General features: G+C 47.5%; 1 protein-coding gene and 1 long non-coding RNA gene across 2 annotated transcripts; both read right to left on the bottom strand.

Annotated features, from left to right (window-relative positions):
* Window positions 1-855: 855 nt before the first annotated feature.
* On the bottom strand, window positions 856-3,054 carry LOC140001985 (ATPase family AAA domain-containing protein 2-like). The gene is made up of 3 exons (XM_072035110.1): window positions 2,929-3,054; window positions 2,581-2,777; window positions 856-1,448 (listed from the first exon to the last, which is right to left on the bottom strand). The coding sequence occupies exons 2-3, from the start codon at window positions 2,701-2,703 to the stop codon at window positions 1,239-1,241; spliced, it is 333 nt and encodes a 110-aa protein (XP_071891211.1). The 5' UTR covers window positions 2,704-2,777; window positions 2,929-3,054; the 3' UTR covers window positions 856-1,238.
* Window positions 3,055-8,446: 5,392 nt separating this feature from the next.
* LOC113841228 (uncharacterized) lies at window positions 8,447-11,749 on the bottom strand. The gene is made up of 3 exons (XR_005265606.2): window positions 10,269-11,749; window positions 9,396-9,547; window positions 8,447-8,528 (listed from the first exon to the last, which is right to left on the bottom strand). It is a non-coding gene; the product is annotated as an uncharacterized lncRNA (long non-coding RNA).
* Window positions 11,750-18,457: the final 6,708 nt, after the last annotated feature.

The following is an 18,457-nucleotide window of genomic DNA, read 5'->3' as shown; positions in this document are numbered from 1 at the left end:
TGTGAAAAAACAAACTTTGTGGTTTTGCCCAACATTCGTAGTATTCATATAGTATTGCAAAAGGATATGGGTGGAGTCCATGGCAAAATTCCCACTCTCACTAGTTAGACTTCCCTCCTTCAACTGGAAATCACAGTATGAGGTAGCTAAGATTTTAGCATTTGGGGAAGGGAGGGGTGGAGTGGGGGTAAAAATACCATTTTGCATAATTAAAAACTAGTTAAGTATTCAGAAACTGCCATCCACAACATTTTTTACCTCAAGAATTAGCAATTTAGGGGCGACTAAATGGCAATTGGGCCGTCAAAGTTGTTTTGTTTTGTTTTGTTTTGTTTTTTGTTTTGTTTTATTTTGGTTTTGTTTTTTGTTTTTTATATTGTAAACCAACTTTCTTTGAACTTTAATCCATAACTATATTGAATGGATGACCTCTGGATTTCTCTCTCACATTTTGAAGTAAATTTGAAAACAAAATACCTCTGGCATAAAGAGCCAGGCATCAGAGACACCTGTTGCGCCTCAAGAACAGAGAAGGTATGAATGACAAGAGCAGCTGAATAAAATGCAACTTACCATTAGAAATGGGTGTACTGGCATCTACAGGTGCCGCTGTCATCGCCTCATTTTCATTACTCTCTTCATCTGGTTTGTCGTCTTCAGTAGCAGGGTTCTGCTGTGGTGACTTGGAGTTGTCTCATGGAGCACATGCTGGAGAGGTGCGACCTTGCAATAAAGAATAGATACCAAAGATCTTCGTTGTGCATTTTCAGTTACAAATGCAGAGACAAGTCTTAAAATCCTTAGCGTTAAAGCACATACCTCTTTTCTCACGAGATTCTTTAATTTGTACACAAAGTCGTCCAAACTCTGTATCCATTTTGTTCCTCACCATTGAATATGCAGTGTCTTGCAAAACATAGGCTCTGTGACAATCTGAAATTTTACAGACTTTAACTGAATGTTGTCTACCAACCAATGAAACTGTTTTGATCACAGAAAAAAATTGCTTTCTTCATAGGTTGGTTCCGAAAGGTTATCTCAGTGAATATTTTCAGCATAACAACATAGAAGTTAATTAAAACAAAAGCACTAGTTCCTTGGGAACATTTATATCACAATTCCATGCCAAAGTAGCAAAATGATAAAATATTTACAACGTGGTAAGAGATGTTCTCTGTGGATGTCCAAAATCATCGAATCCATCCAAAGTCTATTGTCCGCACACAGCATTTATCCATCTATACGTCTGACAGATTTTTTAAACTAGGGCTAAAAAGCACATCCTCACTTGTAGATCTTTGATCTGGGTAGTACTCTAAGGCATTGTTACAGATTAGATCGATGTCCTTCAGATAGTCTCCTGCAGCGAGGTACTGGCGTGAGTCAATTTGAGTCAGAACTGTTGAAAGATCCATTGGCTCTTTAATCCTTGTGGCATAGTCAGGTATCTGCAGATCAAATACAAGCATTCAGAGGTTTTCTTAACCTTGCACACTGTCTACCAAAATTATTCTGAGAACTTTAAATAAACGACTTCCTAAAAACCCTGAACATTTGCGATGCATCAGAAGATGCTGAAATTAACCAGTTTGCTTCTCAAAAATGGAAGGGCTCTTTCAACTGGCATTAGAGCTGCTAGGAGAGGACAACAAGAAGTAGGGAGGTCAGAAGCACGTGCATGGTACAGAAGAAACACTGAGGGTGGGAGATTCATCTCACTTTGCTTCAGAAAATCACAACAGTGAAAGCTGAGTAAGCCATCCGACATTCTTTTTGCTGTCGACATTGAGGAAAAGGTGCATGAATTGCACCTGTGAAGTACCTATTGCAGGCATCTACTTTAGAATGAGATAACTGGGCCCAGAGGTGCTGATTTCTTCCCTCAGACCATAAGAGGAGCCTAATGACTAGTTCAGATGAGGACATACGTATCTGTCTAGATTTTTCACAGCTCAAGAACCTTGGAGAAAAGGGGAAGAAAAGCCAGTGGATGCCCACATGAAGAGGCCTTTGCTGATCCGCAGGTATAGTCAAGTTACACCTGTCTTTGAAATATACGCCCCTAGTTTAGGCTTATCTAATCAATTAAGGAGAAAAAGGGATCTAAGCAGCCAATTGGAGGAAAAAGAAAACACACTGCACTTATGGTTGATTCCTATTGAGGAGTTCCAGATGAAACAGAGAACAGGATCTCAAAACTTATTTTTACAAACTGCTGCTCCTATTCCTGTTCCCACAAGAACTGACAGTCCAATAAAGGGCTATAGACTTCATTAAAGTAGTCCTGTAAGTACTGTTTGTAATTATAAGGAAAGATCTCTGTGCTTTTCAGTGCTGTGACATGCCTACGTATCAAAGCCTTTTCACGAGCAGACTGTGTTGGCATTTGGACTGGCTTTTTAGAATGAAACCAGGGCTTTCAGTGAATAATCCGGTAAGAGACATCTGAGAGTCAGCAGAAGTAAAAGCACTGCCTCTGCTTCTAGTGCAGCCCTAAAAACAAAGTTGAACCTTCCCCAAAACGCTGAGAAATACAAACACTGAGAAGTTACAGACACACACAGATCAGCACTAGTTTACCTTCTGTGGGTCAACGGGCTTTGCAAATTCCCTGAAATGTCTGTCAGTGGCAAGTCTGTGAGTAACGTCCCTCAAGAAAATTCTAAGTTCATGCAAGGTATCCTCCTCTTCCTCCTCCAGCATCCCTACTTCTTCCTCTTGTGGCTTCTGAGGCTCAGCTGGTGGTGCTACAGGCAGGACTTCCAATGTCCGATCAACTTCAATTAATCAGGAAAAATTAGCCAATTTACAGTACTCAAATACAAGCATATGACAAATTACTGACAGAAAATGACCACCAAAGCAAATCCCAAAGAGCTGGTAACTTCGATAGGAAAGTTTTAGATGTACTTCTTATATCCTCCTCACCTGTTTTCTTTACAGGAGGCTTAGCCACTTGATTTAGAATTAGGTCCTCAAAAAAAGCTGCTCTCTCTGCCCTACCAGGCAACTCAATATTGCACACTTCTCCAAATTCCTTATTAAATATTTTTTGGATCTAAAGCAGAAGGAGGAAAGACATTTCAGATTTAAGGCCACAAAAACTCATCTTCTATTCCAAAAAGATGAGTACCTTTTAAAATGAATAATAACCTGAAGAACACAAACTGAAAAAAGTTATCTTCCCGGCCTTAAAAGGCTACATTTTCACAGGCTGGCACGGCAAATTCAAATATCGCCTTTAAGAATCGCCTGTAGAATTAAATCTTGGTGAAGGGATTGTACGCTACACTGATAAAGTAATTGCTTTCACCACATCCAACATCGCTTCCTTTGTATTTACTTGCCTTGCTGCATCCTTTACTTAGAACCTTTATGGCTATAGAGGGAAGAGAAAGGCTTCAGCAGACAAGTGAGGGCTTTTTGCTGAGTTTTTATTTCTCTACCAAAAGGTGTCTGAAGTAGCTAGTACCTCTACGTCTTCCTCCATTTTCCATTTCTAGTATTAAAAGGTAGGTAAGGAATTTCACTACTTATTTTAGAAGGAATTTAGAACCTGTACAAAAACTTCTGTGGGAACTCAAGCACTTTCAAAGCAGTTGATAATAAACACGTCTAGGTAAGACCCGTTCTCTTCCCCCAATAACTGAGACAAAATAATCGGAATGAGAACAGCGTGTTCCTGTTTTGGGCACCTTCCCTTAATGTAAACTCTCAGAAGTCAATGAAGTTCTGCATGTACTTTTACTACAGTTTATTTAGGAATACAACTAGAATTCCATTCCAAAGTTACTTGAGCAGAAATTGAAACTCAGCATTCCAGCTTGGAAAGCTTTGGCCTATATGAAGAAAGAAACTGATTATTATTATTTTTTTTAATCAAAGTGTTTCAATTCTCTATTAAATTGCATTATTAGCAGTTTACCCAACATAGCATGGAATGGCAGACTGTCAGAAGAAATCTCTTCAGTAAAAACATCCTCTTGTCATTTCAAGCACTGCATATTCTTGACTGAACCACTTTGTAGCCACCGGAATTATTGTATTAATTTATTATTTGCATGCGTGAGAAGGGGGTGAAAGTCACTTGCTTGACTCAGAAAAAACATTAAGCAGATGCTTTCACAGTATTCTTTTTCTCTAAGCAAATTTTAAGAGATTTGTTAGGGTGCCTGAGTAATAACAGCATGCATTTAAGAAAGCACAGCATTTTGATGCTGAAAGCATTCATAAATTATAAGAAACTGAAGAAATAGTAAGAAAAGTATTGACAAATAAATACCTCTTCTGGGAGATCTGAGTGACGTACATCAGATGTAGCAAGCAGTAAAACGGGCGAAAATGCTGGAATGTTACGTAGTAGAGTTAGAAAAGTAAGTTTCAAGGCAGGTCCAACGTTGTCCCACCATAAATGAATATCTGGGACATAAATTATGCTTGGTGCTGTCTTCTGAGCATTTCGGATCAGCTAGTGAAAAGGAAAGCTTGGGTAAGAAAACTAAAACACGTAGAATAACCTGTTAATACATAGCTACATAGCCACCTGACTGCCCCATGAAATGAAACTATGTGAACAGAGTGGCAAGCATCCTTTCACATAAGGAATTTCTCTGGGCACCCTTTCAGATTATCAGTATTCGGAGAACTCTAGTCAGAAGATGGGAAGGATATATTCAGGCAGTGGCTAGACACCGTAGCTATATGGCCACAGCCACAATCTTCGCATAACAAAGAAAGGAAATGTCCCTCTTATGGGACACATCAGTATTCAGTCGTGTAACATGTCTGTCCTTACTTGTATGGCTCTCAAATGTTTCCACTAAAGGTAAAAATATTTTAAGGTAGTGATGCCAAACAATAAAATGGATTTCCTGCCTAAAAGTAAGAACACCAAATCTGTTTATTTTTTCTAGTTAAAACCACATCAGCGTGCAAATGAAGTGTTTAGTGAATGTTAATGCTTTTATTGCACATACTGCAACGGCACAAGTTGTGTATGTCCGTGTGAAAACAAAATAAACAGAAGCCCCAAACCTTGGTTGCCTTACTAATACAATTTAGAAGGCTACAAAAAGTAGCCGACGTGCAGTCTGATACAGAGCCATCTACTGGGAGCACACAGTCTTAGGAGGCAATGAGAACTACTTTCTGGATCCCAGGGAGATGAGCAGCATTTCTTTCCACAAAGAGATGTTTATTAGCAACACCGCCCAGCTTCCTGAGCTGCTAGCAACATCGTCACTGTAAAATTGGGTATGGAAAATGTGGACATGTACAACATCCAGATTGTTTGTGGTTTTGTCTAAAAGAAAAGGGGATTTTCAGACAGAAGCAAACATCCCAGCACATTAAAACAAGGCCACCTCCATTACCAATGAATTTTGCTCACCTTACTTGCAACTCGATTGATCCTTTACATACAGTCAGTGAATCCGATGAGAATAAAAAGAAAAAAGGTACTTGTCCGCAGATTTCTTCTGGTGGTGTGACGTTTGTAAGCAGAACAGAAAGGTCCAGGGTGTGAACGGGAAACTTCTCCAAAGCGTGCAACACCGCGGGTGCCACGTAAGAAACCTGGCCGTACCCTTCTTTTCCTACTATTAGCAGACGGGGCCGGCGTGATGTTGGTTCGCAGAAAGCACTCCTAGAACAAGAGTTAAGAAAACAAGTTTATAAATGAGGTGCTGAATAGACACACACAGATGTTCCAAGTAATTTTCCTATAGACTTTCTTTTCCATCCCCAAATAATCCAAATGGTAGCGGTACATTAAATACATGTAAGATTTCCAGTTAAGTTATTCAGTCATTCCAATTGTTTCATCTTCTTCCCTTGTGTTTCCTATTCTTTACTGAACCAAGACTGCAAATTAATATCCCTGCAATCTTGCTTTACTACTAGGAAATAAATTTGTGAGGAGCATTTGTTTCCCCAGTACAATCAGGCTGTACCTTTGCTGGCTTAAATCAAAGATGCTAGAGACTTAGCCTTGCTCTAGAGGACAGAAAATCTTCTGGACAGCACAGCAATAGAAAGTGAGAAAAATAACTGATCCAGCTGTGACAACATGATCTAACTTTCCAACTGTGGGCTTGCATGACTTCCATACTAAAATACCACAAGATTAACACAACTTGGTGGCTTAACAAATAAAGACACCATTCAAATTTTTCTCAAGGTGTTTTAACAAGCCATTTCTCAGTTTTCTTTCTGCTACATAATTCACCACTGGTTTAACACTCCTGGAAAACAGAAGGGCAAAAGGTGGCAACACAAACCCATAAAGTTGGGGTATTTTTAGCTAAAAGGACAGACAGGGCATGTATGTGGTCTTGAGTCTTTCAAAGAATGCCATGGATTAAGTCAACTTGTTCTGGTAGTCTATGGATCACTTTGGCTTAGGAAGACAAGCCTGGGCTTTTCAGTTTGGTCATTCAGAGCAACTTCATTACAACTTTAGTCCCTTCACCCTTTCTTCTTGTGAATACCAAGCACCCCTTCAACACACAAACTTGATGTTACCCCTTCGTCTACCACCCCTCGCACTTTTAACAGCTGGAACTGTTTACAAAGACTCAGCAGGCCTGAGAATCTAAACATAACACGGATCTATCTTTCTTTACCTGCTGGAACAGAGGCGTTTTTTCTCTGGTCCGTCAGGCATTCCATCTTTTAATTCATCTCCAGAAACCAAGGATGCATCGTCATCACTGTCGAACGTATCATCTTGTAAAATAGGATTTAAATGGTCTGAAAGACAAAAGAGGTTTGTTAACTTTCCTGAATAGCCTTTGTCTCGTTCTCTTACATGAATACAGCTTCTAAATCAGTGCCAAAACCCTTTCTTCATTTGAGAGCACACACTGAAAGCTATTTCCTAGAGTTCATCCCACCACAGATCTAAGGAGATGGCACAAGGCCCTACAAAGCTGTACTAAGTCCCACTGATGTGTACGTATAAGGTACGCTACTCTTGGTGATTTTTTTCTCCCCCTTAGAATAAAGGAGATTACGAACAATTTCTGCAGTTGCTAAATAGCTAAACAAACAAACAAACAAACAAACAAAAAAAACCAAGACCATTTCTTTCTGGAGGAGGTTCCCACAATGAAAGCACGGGGATTAAGGATGTGATGGCCACAGAATTCCATTCATCTAGTAAATATCAATGCTAATTGATCTCACATGCACATGTATAGTACGATCCACAAACATTTAAATTAGGAGACTGGTTAAAAATGATGATAGCTAAAACAATATTTAGCTTAGACCAGTTATACTTGTATCCTGGTCCCGACATTCTTCAGAAAGGAATTAGAAACATTGACCTAGAAATGCTTCCCCTCCAAATATCTGAGTTTTGATTTTTTAAAGAAAAATAGGTGCCTTATACTTCAAACCTCAAGTCAACCTCTACAAATGCTAATTATCTTAGCTGCCATCAGAAGCAGGATGCTTCAGTAGAGAACGCATCGTCCTTTACTGTGTATTGAGTCATTCAGGGCTTCCATTTGGCATTTCAGTTTCGAATCCAGAATAAAACCTATGCGTTATCTTCCAGACATGCCCAAAAGAAAGACATGCACATGCAAATAATAAAATTCTACCATCATTATGTCTGAAAGGTTTAAGTTGATTGCACAAACCACAAGTTTTTGCTTTAGCAGAATTATAAAGAAGTGGATGCTGTGGTTATACCTTGCTGTCGGTCCTCCTTTAGTGCGAGCTGTGCATGCGGGATCTTCTGCACAACTTGTAAAATATTCGCTACTGATCTTTTAAAAAGTGGCTTGAAAATGGGTGATAGTGCTTGTCCGGGTGAAGCCACGATCCTGTTTGATGCCGGAACAACCTTCTTCAGAGCCATGAAAAAGTCCTTTGCTTTTATTTTAATAGAATTAATGTCTAGTAGCAACCGCTCCCTACTTGCATAAATCTGAGGATAGCATCGGCGTAGAGAGCACAGCGCAGCTTCAGTTCATAAAGATTTGATATCTGCACCACAGTATCCTAACAAACAAAAATCAAACATTACATCAGTCAAGGCCCAGGTTTACAACATGCAACATTTAAAGAATTTGTAATGCCAAAACCAAACAGGTTAACAGGGAATTCAAAGTGCTACCGCTCGGCAGGGAAGTTTCATGTTGCGCACTGTCTGATATCCTGCGCTTATGCAGCTGAAGCAGACTCCTCATCAAAAACTATACTCTTGAGGAAGATGCCCCAGAACCATTTAACGTTCTCAGACAACAAGAGGTACGACAACAAAGAGTAAATAGATGAAAGCATCTAACTCTGATTGCTATGAAGGCGTGCCAGCTGCCTCGTTGACTAGTTGTGCAGCAAGGCACAAGAGCTTGGGTACTGCCTGGTACAAGCTAAGGTTCTTTACAACTTGCTCACAAGCAAGAATCCATTTTGGTTTCAGTCTTACCAATGCATTTCTCAGCTAGTTCATCAAGCAACATGTCCGGTGGCTTAGGGGTCCAGTCACGAGTATGAATCTTGAAAATTTCTTTTCTAGCCTGGAAGCAAAATCATTGCATTTTAGCTTGTCCCAAGTTTTCCTTAAAAATACCAACAAGAAACAAACAAACCAAAAAGCAAGCAAACAAACAAACAACAAAAAAACAGTCCTCCCTCAAAACTCCTCATCTATTAATACGCTTTTCTTACTTGCTCAACTTTCAAGTATTTTACAGTTATTTAATATACACTCTGCATTTTCAACCAGGAAATTGAGTATTTCTTATTTGTTATACTGAACTTTTTCTAGGAACCTACAATGAAAGAAAAGGCATTTATAGCTTCAATAACAAGTTTCCAAACTACGAGACCTAATGACCCAGAGGAAAATACTGTAATGAAAAATTTATCCAGAGACATTTCTTTGTTGTCCAAAAAACTTCTCTAAAACTTAGCAAGCTTTCATTGTGACAGTCTCATTACTTCATCACATTTGATTTTCAGGCAGTAAATTCACAGAAAGCACTTCTGGCACAATGCTTCAAATTGCTACAATTACTATAAAGAAGAAAATAATTATGACTCAAACTACTACCACCGATCCGGGGCACAATCAAATGCAAACACGTCCCCTATTCATTCAGAAGTGAAGGGTTGAGACCAAAAACACAACTTCATGATGAAAACGCCCAAGTGGACTAAATAATTAAGCAAACAGGTACAACTTTGGGAATGAAAGGTTTGATTATAGAACTAACTACTTGGTAGTATCATCCTGACCATATATATCCAGTACCAGATTTGCCCTCCATGGAACAACGCAGTGTCTCCACATATCACTCTTTTGTTCAAGTTGTCAATTATTTTTTTTTCCTATAAAGGTGGACTTTGCCATGGTAGAACTAACGTTGAATTAAAGTTCTCACCTCTTTATTTGGAAAGTTGAAGAGGAACTCTCTGCCAAAGCGTCCTGGTCTTCGTAAAGCAGGATCACGTTCTTTTGATCTTCTTGGTTTCTCCTTGTCTCCACCGTCATCACATTGGTACTGCGCGAGGTAGTCCTCATTCCCAGCAGACACTGCACAAAATAAAATCACATTTCTCACTTCTGCTGAAGGACATGAAGATTAAGAGTAAAACCTTCCAAAGGCAAACAAACAAACAAAAACCTCCGGACTACAGGAACACTCGCAGAGATATGCCATTTAGAAACCTTTCCTGTGATTAGGACACCTTCTTCAGCTCCCTGAGAAAGTGCTTTCTCCCCTCTTGCTTCTGAAGCCATTGCACTAAAAAAGCAAACGCATCCGTCTCCCTCCACATGCCGCTCTGAATAAGAGCCAGAAGATTCAAAACCACTCGATTTGTTCTCCCCACATAGCTGAAAAAACACCAGTTGAAACAGAGTTTTCTACCTCTCTTCCACGAATTTACATTCACATATCCTATGACTGCAAAAATAGAAGGCGGGGCTCAGGAGGAACAGCCAGTGTTGGAAATGAAAAAAAGCAGCCCGTTTCTTCAGAGTCTTAAGCCTATGCTACTAAGAAAAACAAAACAAAACAAAACAAAACAAGAGGAGAGGAGAACAACAGCGGGAAATTTACCTATTCTCCAGGTGTTCAATTGCAAAGCCTCCTCTGGAGGATCAACAGCTGTGAACTCAGGGTGCTTAGGAGAAATCAGATCGACATCTGAACCAAAACTCTTTCGGTAGTATCACTAACTTATGTTACTCTGAAGAAGCAGTCAGCACCGTTTCTATGTTAGGAAATAGCTGAACAGAGTCTGTTACTCACATGAAGTAGTCAGGCAGGTTTGTTTAGGAAGGCTGGGTTTCACTAGAACATTACTAGCCTGTAAGCCTCATGGCATCACCTTCCATCTTGACTGCTAAACCTCCTTGCTCCCTACTATCTTCTTTGCCAAGATACAGCTGTCCACATTTACTTTTCCTACTTGGCTGGACTGAATTTAAGAAGGGATCTTGCATCTAAGAAAGGGAACAAAAGCTGCTGCCCAGCAGCGTCTGGGTCAGGGAGGAGTGGGAAAGCTCTGTGCAGCCCCCAAGGGCCGTGCAGCAGGAGGCAGGAGGTGCTCCAGGCTCACAGCAGCAGTTCCCCTGCGGCCTGTGCAGGGAGAGGCCCCTGGTGGAGCAGGCTGTCCCCCTGCACCCATGGGTCCCACATGGAGCAGATCTCCACGCTGCTGCCCCCCTGTGGCTGGAGGAGCCCCCGGTGGAGCAGGTGGCTGTGGCCTGGAGGAGGCCGCGGCCTGTGGAGAGCCCCCGCAGGAGCAGGCCCCGGGCTGGACTGGAACATGCTGTGCTGAGCCTGCTTTGCCCGTGACGCTCCTTGGGGAGTGATCTCCCTGTCCTTCTGGCAGCCCTTGAGCCCTTTCCAGCCTCTTTTCTCCCCTTGGCGTTGGAGGAGGGGCAGGGAGAGAGCGCTTGTGCTGGAGCTCAGCTGCCCAGCTGAGGAAAACCACCACGGTTTGCTCTCTCTTGCTGCTGCTGCAGCACGCTGGTAGCAGCCAGCAGCGTCTGTTCTTCGAGCCTCAGCAAGCCCACAGCATCTTCCTTGAAGGGATCCCGTTCCTTCACGCCTGCCAGGCGCCGCCTCCAGAGGCTGAGGGCTTGTGCCCCGTTTGCAAGCGCTTTCTCAGTGCCCCCTTCCCCAGAGAAGGATCCCAGCTGCTTGGCTTCCCTGCCCTCTGCTGCCAGGCTCCCGCAGCTGCTATCCCAGAAGCGCAGCAGCCAGCTGACAATGTGCTCGCCTGGAGGACAGCTGCAATCTTGTCCCATGGCTCGCAGCTCGCCCAGGGATGGGGATCACCTGCTTGCTGCTGCTTTGCTCTCTGCTCTCCTTTCCAACAGCCTCCTGTTCCCTGGGATGGCCCTACCTTGGGGTAGGCTGCCTCGCCTTCCTCTTGCTCCTTCCCCTTCTTGGGAGGACTTTCTGTCCTTCCGAAACGAGATGACTTCTGCATGCATTCCTTCCCCTTGTGTGTATTGGCGCCTGAGACAGCACCGGGGTAGTCCCCGAAGCCAGCTCTTAGGGCCTGTGCCAGGCTTGGAGGGGCTGCAGGGCGAGTGACAAGGCTTTGAGGGGCCTCAGGTCCCACCGCAGTGATTGAAGTCGATGCAGGGAACATCAGAGTTGTTGGAGGGGCTGCAGGTAAAATGCCAGGGCTTGCTGGAGCTGCAGGCTGCGTCACAGCTTTGCATCAGGTCAAGACGCATTTTGCTAGAAGCAGACATTTCCTCCTGAAGGGGCGGAAGAGCATGGAATGGTCTTCAAAATGCAGAGAGCAGACCCCAGCAAACGTACAGCTGCTGCTAGGAAGTACGTCAACTTTTTTTTTTTTTTTTTTTTTTTTTTCTGGTTGTTAACATTGTTTCACAACAACAGATGCAAAGATGGATCTTGAGTTGAGGGCAAAGGTGACCTTGGATCTGAAGCACACAGGCATTCGCTAATGTCCCCCCATCCTGAGTGAATGCGCAACGACTCGGAAGGAAAAATAAAGTCCAAACCAGTGCGTTGTGATAAGGAGAGTTTAATAGGGTAGAAAAGGAAGAGAAACAAACAAAATGATAAATAATGATGTGTATAATTTATAATATATAAAAATATTTAATACTATTAAATACGAATACTTATAATTTTATAATAAGAAAACAATGCCATACTGTACAACACAGTCAATAAAGTGGATTTAATGAAATAAATAATAAACCCAACAAATTAAATGAAAATTAACAAATTTAAATTTAATAAAACTAAAACCCATTTTTCCCATAACAATGAATTCCTATCCCCATCATCACTTCCCATCCCACTGATCATTTCCTATCCCAGCCACCTCCCATTGCTGCTCCCAAGGCTCAATTCCCAACTCCCATTCTTCCATCCATCCATCCATCCATCCATCCATCCATCCATCCATCCATCCATCCATCCGTTTTCTGCCGTCCGTGCTGGACATGCCCACATCCATGCACGGCCTGAGCATGGGCAGCGGGAGCGGGCTGCATGAAATCCCCTTGGCATCCCAGTGCAAGAAGAGCTGCAGGCAGAGGCCTTGCTGAGTGACCACGTAAGGAGAGGAATTTAATCCAGAAGGCAGGAAAGAAGAGCAATGCCCTGAAAGAAGAATCAAGTCTTGTCTCTCAGCCCTTTGGTGTCCCAAGCAGCAGTTGCCATGGCCAAGCTTTCCCAGCCCAGCCGCTGCCAGCATCTCCCCAGCTTCCCATTGCCACCTTCCTCGGTGAGCTGCGCATTTTCCATTGCCCCCGTTGCCCTTCCCTGAGAGTGGCAAGCTCATCCCCTAGCTCCAGCACGAGAGAGGGGAGAGGGCAAGCGAGAGGGGCAAGGGCTGAGGAGCGTGGCTGAAGCTGGAGCAGGTGCCTGCAGAGGTCTCTGTGCCTGCCTGGGTGCTGCGGGGACCGTCGAGGAGAAGCCCGAGGTCGGTCACGGGTAGCCGTAAGAGTAGGCTCTGGCGTGGTCCTTCTGCCGCTGCACGAAGAATTGCACGGGGCCGATCTTCATCTGGTGGGCCGCCCGCTGCCGCTCCTCCTGGGCCAGCTTCTTGAGGCGCTCCCACTCGGGACGCTGCTGCGGCGTGATGGGCACCGACTCCTCCAGCGGCGTGGGCTGCAAAGTCTCGCTGGGGGTCTTTGTCCCCGCGTGCTGGCGCTGCAGCGTCTTGGCCCCACTGGCCTGGGGACAGAGCCTGTCCTGGGGCCGCACGGCACGGGGCTCCCCACTCGGAGTCTCCGGCAGCAGCCGCGCTCTGCGGGGAGGTGGCGACGCTGCTCCTTGCCCCCCTGCAGCCCCCGGGCTTCGCGCTCTCTTCACGGGTGCCGTGGTGCTGTTGATCGCCGGCTGCTGCCCGCTGCTGCCTGCTTCCCTGCTGCTGCCAGCCACCGTGCTGCTGCCACGCGTCTTCCCCTGGCACGGTCTCTTGCGGCCTTGGCCAGCCTGGCCCAGCAGCATCTTCCTCTCCTTGCGGGGGGGGTTCTCTGTCGTCGGCCCCCTGTGCTGGCAGCTCTGCGCTGTCCCGGGGGTGCTGCTGGGCGCGGGGCGCTTGGCCCCCCGCTTGGTGCTGGTGGACGCAGGGGCAGCCAGGGGGCTCTTGAGGGGACCCAGGGGGCGTTTGGGCAGGGGTCTCCTATGGTCACTGCGGCCCTTGGGGTTGGGGCGTTTCTTGGGGGAACTTGGGGGGGATTTGGGCTGGGCTCTACTAAGGGCACTGGGGACCTTGGGGTTGGGGCGGGTCTTGAGGGAACGCTGGGGGGGTTGGGGCAGGGCTCTACTAAGGGCACTGAGGACCTGGGTGTCAGGGAGGCTCCTGGGGGGACTCAGGGGTGGACTGGGTAGGGGGCTCCTAAGCGCACTGGGCAGGGGACTGGCTGCAGGGCTGAGGGGGGGGCTCACTGCTGGCACGACAGGGAACTGCAGCGACAGCCCACCCTCAAGCTTCTCGGGGCGCACCCCAGGGCTTGAGGGGACCTCACCGAGGGCTCCTGTGGCTTCCAGTCCCTGCGTGCTCGGCTCCTCGATGTCCTCGCAGAGGTTGGGCAGCTGGGAGAGGAAGCGGCTGAGGGCAGGACTGCTGGGCAAATTGGGGAAGGCGTCCTGGGGCTCCACGGCATCGAGCCAGCTGAGCAGCTCCTCCATGTCGGGGATGGGGATGTCCAGGTCTGCCAGGAGCTCGTCCTGCACGTGCTGCAGCTGCTGGCTGTCCCCTGCCAGCTCTGGAAAGGCCTCGGCCAAGGCATCGGGGCCCAGCTCGGGCAGCTGCGGGTGCTCCTCAGGCACCTGCGGGGCTGTCGCTGCTGAGGACGAAGCAAGAAAATCCCCCAAGACGGGCGATGTCAGCTTTCCCGTGGCCCCTGGGTGTGGGGCCACAAGCGGCCGGCTGTGCCAGCCCCAAACTCACCGTCGGGCGTCGCCGTCTGGGTGCTGGCGGTCCTTGGAGCCTGGGCAGGCTCGGGGGGAGTGGGGCCGGGCAGCAGGGGCCCCTGGTCCTCGCTGAGCCCCACGGCGTGCAAGCAGGGCTCCGGCAGCTGCCCCCGGCTGCTGCTCAGGGTGCGGGGCGTGGGGAGCGCCTGCCCCCGCAGCGGAGGCCCCGGGACGAGGGGTGGCGGGGGGTTGCGCTGGGCGGGGGCCTGCAACAGGCAGGTGCCTGCGGGGTGCAGGAGCTCCCCATGGAGCACGGCCCTGGGCCCCAGCCCCAGCGCATGGTGGGGCACCAGTGTCCCCGTCACCATGGGCTGTCCCCACTGATGGACGGGGGCACAGGGAGGAGCGGTGTGGGGGAGCTGCCCCACGGCGGGGAGCTGCACCAGCTGCAGCTGGTGCCCCATGGTTGGGAGCTGCACCAGCTGCAGGTTTTGCCCCACAGCGGGGAGCTGCACCAGCTGCAGGTTATGCCCCACGGCGGGGAGCTGCCCCCCAGCAGGGAGCTGCCCCATGGCGGGGAGCTGCCCAAGCTGCAGGTGGTGCCCCTGGGCTTGGAAGTGCCCCCCAGGTGGCAGCTGCACCCCGGCGGGGAGCTGCAGCACCTGCCCCTGGACCCCCGGCACCACGTGCCAGACTGTGGCCTGGGGCAGTGCGGAGGGGAGGGTGGGTACCTGCAGGGGCTGCAAGGGCAGCGCCGTCGCTCCGGGGAGGGAGGGAAGCAGCCAGGCAGCCACCGTTGGCGGCACGGCTGGGATGACGAAGGGGGAGTTTTGCATCTGCGCAACCCGCAGAAGCCGTCTGGGGAAACCCTCTGTGGGAAAAAGGGCGCTGGGCTGAGCTCTGGGGCGCTGGGCTCGCCAGCAGGGCCGCAGCCCCGGGAGGAGCGGGAGCCGGCTGCTGGACCTGCCATGGTGGCTGGAGAGTGGGGCGGTTGCTTGGGGAACCCGCGCAACGGCGGTTCCGTCCCAACGGCTGACCAGCCCCTCGCCGACATCTTGGGGAGGACTGCAGGCTTTGGAGCCAAGCAGGCTGCCCAGTGCAAGACTTGGCCATCCCCAGCAGGCTTTCCCTCCCACGCAGCACGTGCCATGCCCACGACGCTTCCACACAGCCTCTTGCCCGTCCTGAGCATTTCCCAGCCCAGGACCAGCTTTCACCCTCATGGTCATTTCCCATCCTGACAAGTTCACATGAGAACAGATTCCCATACAAAAGATTTCCCATCAACACAAACAGATTTTTCCTTTCATCCAAAGAGATCTCGTCCCAAAGAATTCCCCTCTCTTGGAGGACTTTCCCATGGTTTTCCTACTTCAATAAATGTTACCCACCCCATTAAAGATTTCCCATCCCAGTACTTTCCCATCCCAGGCGTGACTGCCCATCCCAATGCTTTTGCTTCCCAATGCTTTCAAACCCAGAGAACATTTCCCATCTCTTTCATTTCCTAGCCCAATGCCTTTCCACCCCAAGGAAGTCTTCCCATCCCAGCAAGGATTTCTCGGCGCACACATCCTTTCCCAACCCATTCCCATTTCCCACTTTCACCATCCAACACACAGCTTGGCCAGCCCACAGCTCTAGAGAGGGATTTGGACGATGCTGATAGACACAAGGTCACGGGGATTTGCTGTGCTGACGATTGCTCTTTCTTACAGATCAACACAGACTCCCAGTCCCAAGGGCGCCAGGCAGAATCTGGCCAATATGTAGATACGAGGCTCTTCCATTTCCTACCGGGAAAGAAAGAGATCTGTGCGTTTCTCTCTCTCCACCTCCGGAAAAAGAGAGGAAGGGGAGAGCGCTAATGAACAGGAGCATGCTCAGCTCAGCCACCGGCATGGAGGCTGCCCGCTCCTCAGCACCTCGAAGCAGCAGCACCTTCAAGTCTCCTCCTGCAGCAGCAGCACATCAGTGTCTCTTGTCCCACCAGCAGGACAGTGGCGTCTCCCATTGCACCATGCCGACCTCCACGCCTCGAGTGCCAGCAGCAGTCCTCAATGCGAGCTGGACGCTCAGGGCACTTGTGGCCACCCACCTTTGTGAGCTCCAAGGCTGACAGTGACTCTCTGCTGAGCTCCCACGGCTCTCAGGCGTCCCGCTGGCAGAGCTTACGGCGCTAAGCTGACTGCCAGGAGAAAAGGCTCCCGTGAAATGGCTGCTCCACAACGCCAGGAGCAAGGTCTGCTGGGCTGGGGGTTCGCAGAGGAGCTCGGCCTTGGGCCTGGCAACTGCGCCTGGAAGCCAGGGACGGCCTTGGTGTGCAGCTGGACACCTGGGCCTGAGAAAGCAAGGTCTCTTTCAAGACACTTGGCACCATCGTCACCCAGTGGCTGTCTCAGGGCGACGAGAGAAATGCACAGCATCTCTTGCTGCCCTTCAGTGCTGCTGTCCTACGCCCTTGGGTGTCTCCGGGATAGAAAAAGGAACAGATTTTGCCCCCAAACCCAGCTCCTTTCTATCAAAAGCATCACGTCCTCCTCTCTTTCTTGGATTTGGCTATGACTTTAGGAATCCCTGCAATCCCTGCAGCTGTGTCCCCTGCCAGCTTCTTGTGTGCCCCAAGCATCCTCGCTTGCAGGGCAGTAGAAGATGCAGAAAAGGGCTTGCCTTAGTGGAAGCACTGCCCTGCAGGAGCTCCAACATCCCTCTTAGCAGCACGCTGTAGCCCCCAAATGCCCCCGAAACGGCACATTTCAGCTCCTGGGAAGGAAATGAGCTCGGTCATTGTGAGATACCCGCTCAAGGCCCTGCTCTTTGGTCCAGGTGTCTCTGAGGCAGTACTGGAAATGAGTTCTGTTGTGAACGTAAGAACATAACATAACATAAGAACATAAAATAACATAACATAGAAAAAATAGATAATACCATAACGTATCATAAGTACATAAAACAAGAACAACTATCATAATGTGGTCTGCTAAGATCTAGGAGAAAGCAGAAATCCAGCAATGCTGTGTTTTCTACTCCTCAAAACCAATTCAGCTGACAACTATGAATGCTTCCAGCTGGAAAAAAATGGAAGAATGAAGTGGAGGACTCCTTGCCATCACTGTGTTTCTGGAGCACACCTCTACCTTTCCGCCCAACAAGGGCGGAAAATTCCCAATTATCTCTTGGGAGATAATTGCAGAACATGAAAAACATGACCAAAGCCAGAGGACCCATCTCCACAACAGCACGATAAATAGAAAAGACATCTCTAGATGCAGACCCCAGAGCTCCAGTTCACTATGTCCCGCTATTGGAAGTTATTTTTTAGGCTTTGTTTTTAAGGCCACTGGCTGCCTTCTCCCTTATGCTCCCCATTGTCCCTGTTGTCCTGTCTTTCTCCTGCATTGCTTCCTTTCCTTGCTGGACCTTGCTGAGCTCTTTGATGTTGTGTTGTATATCTATGTATGAAGGCAGGATATCTCATTCTTTTACACTGCTGACTGCTACCCCATATACCTCTGCAAGTTTTCGTACAAGGGATTAAGACAAAAAGGCCTGTGCCTGGCAGAGGGAGCAGTGAATGATGATCTAGCAAAGCAGTCTGTCACAGACAGACAACACTGGCCCGGAAATCCTGCTGGAAAATTTGGTGTACCTGAAACTGAGACAGAAATTGGAACTTTCAACAAAACGCTGTAGGGTAGAAGTTGTTTTAGCTGAACATACTGGGCACACCTTTGAATGCAAAAGCTAAGGTCTTGCTTTGTTTACGTAAGATCTGAGTGTTTCACACAGCACTCCAGCATCCTCTCTTACGCAGGGGAGGCAACCATAAGATGCAGAAGTTGGCAGATGCACAGGATGCGAAGTCCTATCAGTAAAGAATTTCTTCCTAACATATATTAGAAATGTAACTTTTCAGTTGAAAGCTATTACTCCATGTGAAAAGGTGAAATTAGACATACTTTGAGCTCATAGCGATCCACAATAACTATGTAGTCTGTCTCCGTAGGGACTTGTACAGTGTTCTCATCACTTATCTGTTGCTGGTCTTCTTCCCAAGAACGTTCAGGAGTCACCGCTTGAAA

The sequence above is a fragment of the Anas platyrhynchos genome, chromosome 3 (genome assembly GCF_047663525.1).
Source record: "Anas platyrhynchos isolate ZD024472 breed Pekin duck chromosome 3, IASCAAS_PekinDuck_T2T, whole genome shotgun sequence".
Taxonomy (NCBI): Eukaryota; Metazoa; Chordata; class Aves; order Anseriformes; family Anatidae; genus Anas; species Anas platyrhynchos.
The sequence above is the reverse complement of the archived record's forward strand: the minus strand, read 5'-3'. Positions and strand labels throughout refer to the sequence as shown.

Bases quoted from the DNA above. Each gene is read 5' to 3' on its own strand.
- LOC140001985 (XM_072035110.1), bottom strand. From the start codon at position 2,703: ATGCTGGAGGAGGAAGAGGAGGATACCTTGCATGAACTTAGAATTTTC. The intron at 1,449-2,580 runs GTAAACTAGTGC...TTTGATCTGCAG, and splicing joins AGCCCGTTGACCCACAGAAG to ATACCTGACTATGCCACAAG.